Here is a 10253-nt window from a genome sequence, read left to right as displayed (position 1 = left end):
CCCCGGGACAATGGGCAGCCATACTGACGATGAAGTGGAGTGAATCTGAGCACGTCCTCCAACATTCTTTCTTTTTATAGAAAACAAAGAAACCCAAGGCAGCAGAGTCTGTTTCAAAACCAGATGTCAGTGAAGGTAAGATCCTTCAGGCGATCCTTGTTTTAGCAAAATACGACTCTAAGGCCATCTGCTAATATGTTCATGCTTTGTTTTGCATTGTTTCCGCTTTGCCTACTTTGTTTCTTTTACAGAAGCCCCAGGGCCATCAAAAGTTAAGACAGGGAAGCCTGAAGAAACCAGCCTTGATTCTAGAGAGAAGAAAAACAACTTGGCTCCCAAAAGCGCAGGTGGGTCCTGTGGCAGCTACAGGGAGCTGTTTCGAGAAGGCTGGAAACCCAGGTGGCTGAGTCCAGGTTTCACGGGAGTGGGCGGATGGGAAATCCAAGCCTGTCCTGTGTCATGTCTCCAGAGAGCGCACTGAACTCTCTTTAGGGGGGTAACTAAGAAATATTGAACACACCCTCATCAGGAGCCCTGGCAGGATTGATGGGGTCTGGGCACAAATGCTAGTTGTTTAGATTCCTTTGAGTAAGCAAGCGCCTGGTGCCAAGCAAAAAAGGCTGTGCTGAGAACTGGCTCAGATGTTACAGAGACTGTCAGAGGGACTGTGGCTCAGGGCCTGCGGGGAATGCTCCCAGTTTCTTTACCCCTGGGGCTTTCGTGGGCTCCACGTGTGGCTCTCAGAGTCCCCTCTCTGCTGCCTCTTGACCAAGGATCAAAGTTTCTCCTAAAACTCACTCTCTTTAACTCAAAGAAAATAGCATTTATTTCACAAAAAGAAAAATACAGATTGATTGTTAAGAATGTGTGATCTTGTGCTCTAAGTAGCATCCAGGGAGGCTGACAGGCTCCTATCCCAGCTCTACATGGGATGGCCACTCAGGTTCCTGTGCCTGTTTCCTCCCTTGGAACGCAGGCCCTGCCTCATTGGGACAACCTAAGTCATTCGTGGGGCTGGGACCAGTGTCTGCGACAGAGCAAGTAGTTGGTGGGACAGTAAATGATAGATGTGTCGTGCTGTGTCTGCTTTGCTGGAGTTGGCAATTTCGATGATGTCCATCAGCACTCACACAGCCAGCAAGAGAACGTCTGGGACAGCGTGACTGACACGCTTCCCTTCTGAGGATGCGAAGTTTAGAGTCATCTTTATCGCAACCCTGACAGTTTTGACTCTTCATTTTTCTAGCAACAAATGAGAGCTTTTCTGGAAAAGCTGGGAAGCCGCTGTGTGGAGCCACAAAGAGGTCCATCGCTGACAGTGAAGAATCCGAGGCCTACAAGTCCCTCTTTACCACTCACAGCTCCGCCAAGCGCTCCAAGGAGGAGTCCGCCCACTGGGTCACCCACACGTCCTACTGCTTCTGAAGCCCACAATGCCACCGCTCCTGCCCCCGAAGGTTGTTTAGTTTCCACGTAGGCAGGTCGCTGTGCACCTCTGAGTGCACTGCTGTGTGTTCTCTCTAGCTCTGTGTCATAAAGCTGTCCTGGCCAGCCTTCGAGATGGTGTGGTCACTCTTGCTGTGAGGCGTGTGGGTTCCAGGGGGGACATGGGAGGGGCCGCACAGTGGCCCGAGGTCACGCTTGCTTCCACCTGCAGGTGCATTTGGTCCTTTCCACGGCCAGGAAGCCCTGTGGGCTGCACTTTTTATGCTTGCAGTAACAAGAGACTCCAGAGTCCTCACTGGTGCAGAGTTGGCAAGTATTGACTACAATTCTAATGATTTTGCTACCAGCAATAAGTAGGCCAAGTGAAACTGGGCTTTAGAAAGGATGGATTTCAAATACACTGTGCCCACTAGAAGCTTTGAAGAGCCTCGTCCCTCTGCTACAGCCCTGGGAGGAGCCAGGATCCTTGTTGGTCTAGCTAAACACTATTAGGGGAGTCTGCCCCATCTCATCATTTTGAAGATAGCAGAGTCTTAGTTGGGCACCCAGTGATTGGGTTCAAAAATAAAGCTGGTCTGCCTGTTCTTTCCTCTGTGTTTTTATCTTTTCTACCTTCTGCTCATGCTTGGGTAAGAACGTTGCAGCCACTGCATTGGTGATTATAGAAGTCATTCCATGAAGTCAGAGGAACCCACCCTTCTCTCCTCGAGCAGATGGTAAAGGGAGAATTGTACCCAAAAAGAGGTGCATTTTATCTGCCTATAATGTGTGTTGACGTCAGTAGTTAGTGGAACGTCTCATGAGACTCCTAATGAAGAACCAAGAGCCCCAGGCCTCTGCGTGGCTTTCTGCACACGGTGGTATGACTGAGATAGTGACTGGTTCTCTAAACCAGACCCCGGGGCCCTGGGTTTCCTTCAGAAGCAGGAGAAGGACCTGTGGGAGGTGAATGGTGGGAGGTGAGCAGGCAGCTTCTATGGGAGACAGACACGTCGGGAGAACTCCAGGGAGAGGTCAGCAAGGGAGAACCATGTGTGGCCCTGCTTTTTCTCAAACCCTGTGTGGTTCCCGGCTTCACAGTGATGGGAAAGTTTGGCCCCAAGGATATTTTGACATTGTGAGTATAGAGCATTTTAATAAAAATTACATTAAGTGATGAATTTTTGTCATGGACTTTTCCAGAACAAACCTGAATTAGCCATTTAATTTCCCCAATTTTCTATACAGCCGAATTCAACCATTTTCTTATTGTTTTTATTTCCCTTTTTCTTTTTCTTTTTTTTTAAATTTTGAAACAGGGTCTCACTCTGTCATCCAGGCTGCAGTGCAGTGGCATGATCATGGCTCACCATAGCCTTGACCTCCTGGACTCAGGTGATCCACCCACCTCAGCTTCCCGAGTAGCTGGGATTATAGGTGCACACTACCACACCCGGCTAATTTTTCTATTTTTTGTAGAGATGGGGTTTTGCCATGTTGCCCAGGCTGGTCTTAAACTCCTGGGCTCAAGCACTTTGCCCACCTCGGCCTTCCAAAGTGCTAGGATTACAGGTGTGAGCTACCCTGCCTGTTGTGTTAATTTATTTTCACAACAATCAGTTCCTTCTTCAATTGGATAACACTATTTTCTATCACTATCTCTTCTTCCCTATTTTAATTTTACTGAGAAAACTTAATCCTTTTAGTCACATTTTACTAATTATAGCTTCTACCATCGTGAGGCATTTTTTTCTTTTAATGACCATTATTTTTACCAGGTTCAGTTTTCTTAATGTTAGCCTGAATCAGTTTTATTTTGCATTGAGTTTATTTACTGTGTCCAGTTTTTTCTGGTAACTGAGTCACAGCATCCTCAACACAAAAACTTCAGCATCTCAAAGTCCTCTGCTTTGGGCCTCTCTGAAATAAACAGGCTGTGGGCTTCCCTCCAGCTGCCCTCAGGACTATCCACACAGGAGGGATCAGTGCTTCCTTGGAGATTTCTAGCCAGCCTTTAATATTTTGCTAAGGCACCACTCTTCAAGGCTCCTGGCCAGCATGAGGGAAGAAGGTATCCATGATCTGTGCTCCTGCTGGGCATGAGGCCTCAGTACACCAGCGGCTGGGGAGGGCTGATCATTCGCATTGCTTGTAGGGCTCACTGAACAGCCAAGCCCTTGACAGGCTTCTCCCCTTGGGACTCCCCAGCCACCCATTGTGATGGGAAGATGGCCATCCCCCACTTTATAGGTGAGGTGCCTGAGGCCCAAAGCCGCAAGGTGAATCGCAGTTCTGCCTGGCCACACCGCACCTTCTCCCCATTCAGTCCTTACCAAATGAAGGAATCAGTGGCAGCTCCGGCAGGCTCCCACCCAGGGCGCCGAGACCACGGGTTCAGGTGCTGTGCCCAAGAGGAAAGTGGAGCATCTCCTAGCTCTCCCTCCTCCCCTGTCCACCCGCAGGACCCAAGCTGCTTTCCACCAAGGAGGGAGCTGGGAGGAGAAAATTGAAAAGATGTTGAAATTCTCCAAAATAGCATCTATTCAATTTCCCACAGTACCAGGGGAACCAGCCCCCAATATTTCAACATAGGTTCTTTTCTATTTTCCCTACGTGTCGGCCGGTCTGAGAAATAAAGAGTACAAAAGAGAGAAATTTTACAGCTGGGTTTCCAGGGGTGACATCACCTCAGCAGGTTTCGTGATGCCCCCGAGCTGCAAAACCTGCAAGTTTTTATTAGCGATTTTGAAAGGGGAGGGAGTGTACGAATACGGTGTGGGTCACAGAGATCATATGCTTCAAAGGCAACAAAGTATCACAAGGCACATGGGGGCAGAGCGAGATCACAAGTCCAGGGTGAAATTAGAATTGCTGGCCGGGCGTGGTGGCTCAAGCCTGTAATCCCAGCACTCTGGGAGGCCGAGGCGGGCGGATCACGAGGTCAGGAGATCGAGACCATCCTGGCTAACACGGTGAAACCCCGTCTCTACTAAAAAAAAATACAAAAAACTAGCCGGACGAGGTGGCGGGCGCCTGTAGTCCCAGCTATTCGGGAGGCTGAGGCAGGAGAATGGCGTAAACCCGGGAGGCGGAGCTTGCAGTGAGCTGAGATCCGGCCACTGCACTCCAGCCTGGGCGACAGAGCGAGACTCCGTCTCAAAAAAAAAAAAAAAAAAAAAGAAATTAGAATTGCTGCTGAGGTTTCATGTCCCACTGTGCACGCATTGTCATTGATAAACATCTTAACAGGAAACAGGGTTCGAGAGCAGACAACTGGTCTGACTAGAATTTCGGTCTGACTAGAATTTCACCAGGCTGGAATTTCCCAATCCTAGCAAGCCGGGGGGCACTACAGGAGACCAGGGCATATTTCATCCCTTATCTATGACGGCATGAGACACACACTCCCAGAGTGGCCATTTTAGAGACCTCCCCCTGGGAATGCATTCTTTTCCCAGGGCTGTTCCTTGCTAAGAAAAAGAATTCAGGCCAGGCGCAGTGGCTCAAGCCTGTAATCCCAGCACTTTGGGAGGCCGAGACGGGTGGATCACAAGGTCAGGAGATCGAGACCATCCTGGCTAACACTGTGAAACCCCGTCTCTACTAAGAAATACAAAAAACTAGCCAGGCAAGGTGGCGGGCGCCCGTAGTCCCAGCTACTCCGGAGGCTGAGGCAGGAGAATGGCGTAAACCCGGGAGGCGGAGCTTACAGTGAGCTGAGATCCGGCCACTGCACTCCAGCCGGGGCGACAGAGCGAGACTCCGCCTCAAAAAAAAAAAAAAAAAAAAAAGAATTCAGCGATATTTCTCCTATTCGCTTTTGCAAGAAGAGAAATATGACTCTGTTCTGCTCGGCCTTGCAGGCAGTCAGTCCTTATGGTTATCTCCCTTGTTCCCTGAAAATCACTCTAATCCTGTTATTTTAGGATGCCCAGATTTCATATTGTTCAAACACACATTTTATGATTTGTACAGATAATGCAATCATCACAGGGTCCTGAGGCGACATACATCCTCAGCTTACAAAGATGATGGGATTAAGAGATTAAAGACAGGCATAGGAAATTATAAGAGTATTGACTGGTGAAGTGATAAATGCCCATGAAATCTTCACAATTTATGTTCTTCTGCCGTGGCTTCAGCCGGTCCCTCCGTTTGGGGCCCCTGACTTCCCGCCACACCACAGCACTTCAGTTCCAACAAATGAAATGAAAGCCATGCCAAAATGAATGAAAGGAATGCCACCCCACCCCACAGTCCAGACAGAAGTTTGGCTCAAAGATCTGATCTGCTTTCCCACTGGTTCTGCTCTATTGGAGAGTGCTCTAGACTTTTGAATACATATAGGAAAAAGTGATTCCCCATTAAAGATGTGAACATTTCCAAATAACAAAATCACGTGGCAAAACTGAGCATTTCTGTTGTTTGGGGCCATTCCTGTAAACCACGTCTGTTTGCCCCTTACTGCTCCATTGCTCCACAGCCACCAAACTTCCCAGCCGACTTGAGACACAGGCTGGCTGAGTGCTGTGGCTCCTGCCTGCAGTCCCAGCACTTTGGGAGGCTGAGGCAGGAGGACTGCTTGAGCCCAGGAGTTTGAGACTAGCCTGGGCAACACAGAGAGACCCTTGTCTCTATCAAAAACTAAATAAAAATTATCCAGACCCTGTCTCTACCAAAAAACAAAAACTAAAAATTATTGAGGCTGCAGTGAGCCAAGATCATTCCACTGCACTCCAGTCTGGGTGACACAGCAAGACCCTATCTCTAAAAAAATGACACAGGGGGCCCCTGAAAATAATTAGCCATCCCTCAAAGCTGCTGGAATGGGGAAGACTGGGGACAGGGAGCAGCGTGATGCCAAGGACAGACCTCCAAACTGAGGCCACCCCTGGTCATCAGGGCAGCTGCCTCTACAGTGGGCCTAATTCCAGGCAGTAGCTGCCGAGCTGAGTGGGCACTTGTAAGCAGAGAAGTGCCCATCTTCTGATCAACCCGGAGATTTGCATCTCTCCGTCCTGCACAGACAGTCTCTGGCAGGAAGCCCCAAGCCCCAGCCGACACTGTACCACGCTCAGGGGGGAAGAAACTGTGCAGCACAGCCCAACACCATTTTCCCCTTTTGGTTTTCTAGAATAGTCTTGCAGAACTATTTTTTGGTTTTTCTTGAGAGAGAGTCGCACTCTGTTGCCCAGGCTGGAGGGCAGTGGCATCATCTCAGCTCACTGCAACCACTGCCTCCTGGATTCAAGCGATTCTCCTGCCTCAGCCTCCCGAGTAGCTCAGATTACAGGTGTGCACCAAAACACCTGGCTAATTTGTTTTTATTTGTAGTGGAGACAGGGTTTCACCATGTTGGTCAGGCTGGCCTCAAACTCCTTGACCTCAGGTGATCTGCATGCCTTGGCCTCCCAGAGTGCTGGGATTCCGGGCGTGAGCCACCGCCCCGGCCATAGCCTTGCAGAACTACTTTGTCGCTCCACAGAGCTCAGTACTTTAAGCCACAGCGAAGGTGCCCAGCAGACCTTTGATTATTTCCTATGCAGCATAAAGTTCTGCTCCTCGGGAGTAAATCTGCGAATCAGAGCCTTCCTCAGGAAGACAGCTCTACAGATGACCCAGGGGAACAAGTACAAGCCGTGCGTTCCAGCACCCAGGATTTCTTGTTTCATGTCGTTTTAAAGAACTCATGGGTTCTGGTATACTGTGGAGTCCTAGGTTTATTCCCAGCCTTGGCCTCAGTTGTCAAGCCAGCTGTTCCTTCTCACTTGGGGGATTCAGCCCCTTCCCATTTTACCCACCAACTCCTAATCATCTCCCCCACTCTACTCAACCATCTTTTTCTGGAAATTCTTCCTGAATAACCTAGTTTAGAGCAGTCCCCTCGTGCTAGTCTCTAAACCTTCCTGTTCTTATCACAATTTTAATCAAAGTATACCCTTGTTTTTTTTCTCCTGAGATGGAGTCTCACTCTGTTGCCCGGGCTAGAGTGCAGTGGTGCGATCTCAGTTCACTGCAATCTCTGCCTCCCAGGTAAGAGCGATTCTCCTGCCTCAGCTTCCCAAGTAGCTGGGCCTACAGGCATATGCCACCATGCTGGGCTAATTTTTGTATTTTTAGTAGACATGGGGTTTCACCATGTTGGCCAGGCTATTCCCGAACTCCTGACCTCAGGTGATCCACCTGCCTTGGCCTCCCAGAGTGCTGGGATTACAGGTGTGAGCCACCACACCCGGCCCAAAGTATACTCTTAACCCAGGGTGGGCACACACTGCTACGATCAATGATGGTGTGAGGTAACAGTGAGTGGTGGGGACTGTGGAGGGAATATGGCCACAGACAGGATGGCTTCACTTGGTTGCAGCAGAGACACTGGTTCTATGAGGGTGTGGACCCAGTGTTTCTGGACCTCCCATATTTTCAAAAGAAGCCAGAATTTGGAGTTTTAAAGTGAAATGCCCCCCAATATTTAAGTACTGACAATTTTTAAAAACAATGTAGGCCAAACAAAACACATAGGTGGGCTGGGCGCGGTGGCTCACACCTGTAATCCCAGCACTTTAGGAGGCTGAGGCAGGTGGATCACCTGAGGTCGAAAGTTCGAGACCAGCCTGACCAACATGGAGAAACCCCATCTCTACTAACAAAATTAGCCAAGCGTGGTGGCACATGCCTGTAATCCCAGCTACGTGTGAGACTGAGGCAGGAGAATGGCTTGAACCCGGGAGGTGGAGGTTGTGGTGAGCTGAGATCACGCCATTGCACTCCCGTCTGGGCAACAAGAGCAAAACTCCGTCTCAAAAAAACCAAAACCAAAAAACCACATAGGTGGCTCTGAGTTTGTAGGTGGCCTGTGGTTTAATACCTTTCTCTCCCATTTAATTCAGCTCCACAGGCCACATGGCATCTCCCTCTGCTCATCAAAATGTCTGCATCAAACAAATGAAAAACAAAAACATGATGGGCTCTCCCAGCAAAGCTCCAGGGTTGGAAAGAGCCCCCTGGCAGGGAATTGGCACCCCGTCATGCCCATCCTCTCTCTCTCACTGCCTGCTGGAAATGCCCCCATCTCCCTTTGAGTCCTCCTCCTGGGTGACCCCTGTGAGCCCCATTAACCTCTGTCCTGAAATCATCACAATGGCCAGGGTGGCCTCAGCTCAGGGCCTCTGTGACATCACCAAGGGCCTGGCACCAGGTGCCCAGTCTCCCAGTTGCGAGGGCAAGCAAACCCATCATGAGCATCTCCCTTCCCCATCTCTGCTTACCATGTGGACGCTGAAATGGTTCCTGGTCCTGCTTCTGTGCCTCACCTGCAGCTATGCCTCTATGTTCTCTTCTCGGAGAGAGAAAACTAGCGAACCCCAGGGGAAGGTGCCGTACGGAGGGCACTTTCGGATTCAGCAGAATCAACCAGAGCACGCCCAAGGCTGGCTTGGGAGCAAATGGCTCTGGCTTTTGTTTGTTGTTGTGCTGTTTGTGATACTTAAGTTTCAAAGAGACAATGAGAAGAATAAGGTAAGCATGGCTCCATTTTTTTTTTACACCATATTGATTCAATCTCAGGAGTCTCAGGGAAACGGATGTTCTAGTGAGTCTAGGCGGGACTGTTACATATAATGAACCTAACTCATGGTCCTGGGCAAAGCTGGCAAATTCACTTCCTGATGTATCCTTCGTGAAGACAATAGTCCCCAGATCCACAGATACTGGGACAAACAGTGGAAGATGACCTCTGCTTACTGGCTCACAGATTTTCTGGTTAGATGGATTTTTTCAAATGTAGGATAGATTCAAGAACTTACGGTGTGTTTCAGAAGGTCAAAATTATTTGCAGGGCCAGATTCACTGTCCCTTGCTTTTTAAATTTTTGCTAGTATTTGACTACTACGAAATCCTGAGCTAAATGGAAATGGTATCATTATCCCAACAAAATATGAGACTTGTGCTGAAGAGAGAAAGGTGTAAGGTAGTTTGAGCTGGTCCTCAGAGTGACCACAAACAACTCTTTCAGATAGAAAGGGAAGGGGAGAGAAAGTGTGTTATCCCGTAGAAAGACCCAGCACTTCATAATACTGTGTCCAAACTGATGAGAGCAGGGATCGGCAAACCCTTCCTGTAAAGGGCCGGGGAGGGTGTGAATATTTTCAATTTTGTGGGCAGTATGGACTTCCTAGCAACTACTCAGGTCTGCTGTTGTAACATGAACTGTGTCAAAACCAGCCAAGTTCACAATATTACTGACCTTGAGTATCTTTCTTGACAGAAGCAGAGTCCTGGCCTTCGAGGCGGCCAATTTCATTCTCTATTAAAGAAAAAACAAAATGCTTCCCTCAACAAAGACTGTACATTCAATACCTTACACGAACTCGAGGTGGAGCTTGTGAGATTTGTGTCCACAGTGCGGAGTCTTAAAGGTGCCATGGCAACAGGCAATGTCAGTAACCTCAAGCTTCGAAGGTCAGGGACGCCCACAGATCCACACCGTGTCACGATCTATGACATATGGGGAGAAGAAAGCTCTAGCTGAATGGATCTGTGTGTCAAAGTAGGAGAGAAAAAAGTTGAGTGTTGACAAACTGTATGCAAACTAATAAAAGTATTCTGAAGAAAAGAACTTCCACGTTTGAGATCTTGCTTCTTTTTTCACTAGAAGAAAAAGTGAATGTGAGACCAGCAGCCATAGCAGTGATGGTTTTGTTTTTGCCCCTCTCACGTCCTCTAGAGCTGTGGGTGGTGAGAAGAGCACCGAAAGCTACAAAATAGTATGTGATGAGCTCGTGCTTCCGTGCAATGGCCGCGGGTGGATGACGGAGCTAGGGAAATCTGGG

General features: G+C 48.9%; 2 protein-coding genes across 3 annotated transcripts in view; both read left to right on the top strand.

The window, feature by feature from the left end:
• The window catches only part of RTF2 (replication termination factor 2), a 53371-nt gene extending 51336 nt beyond the window's left edge, over window positions 1-2035 (top strand). For both annotated transcript variants that reach the window (XM_011722785.2, XM_071079128.1), the window contains 3 exons: window positions 81-135; window positions 252-347; window positions 1247-2035. In XM_011722785.2, the coding sequence (XP_011721087.1) occupies window positions 81-135; window positions 252-347; window positions 1247-1425 (330 nt within the window). In that variant the 3' untranslated portion in view covers window positions 1426-2035. The remainder of the gene's footprint in view (window positions 1-80; window positions 136-251; window positions 348-1246) is intronic.
• Window positions 2036-8372: 6337 nt separating this feature from the next.
• On the top strand, window positions 8373-10039 carry LOC105470626 (protein FAM209A-like). Its single transcript, XM_011722786.3, has 2 exons — window positions 8373-8940; window positions 9689-10039. The coding sequence occupies exons 1-2, from the start codon at window positions 8383-8385 to the stop codon at window positions 9950-9952; spliced, it is 822 nt and encodes a 273-aa protein (XP_011721088.2). The 5' UTR covers window positions 8373-8382; the 3' UTR covers window positions 9953-10039.
• Window positions 10040-10253: the final 214 nt, after the last annotated feature.

Source organism: Macaca nemestrina, chromosome 15 (assembly GCF_043159975.1).
Source record: "Macaca nemestrina isolate mMacNem1 chromosome 15, mMacNem.hap1, whole genome shotgun sequence".
Lineage (NCBI taxonomy): Eukaryota > Metazoa > Chordata > Mammalia > Primates > Cercopithecidae > Macaca > Macaca nemestrina.
The sequence above is the reverse complement of the archived record's forward strand: the minus strand, read 5'-3'. Positions and strand labels throughout refer to the sequence as shown.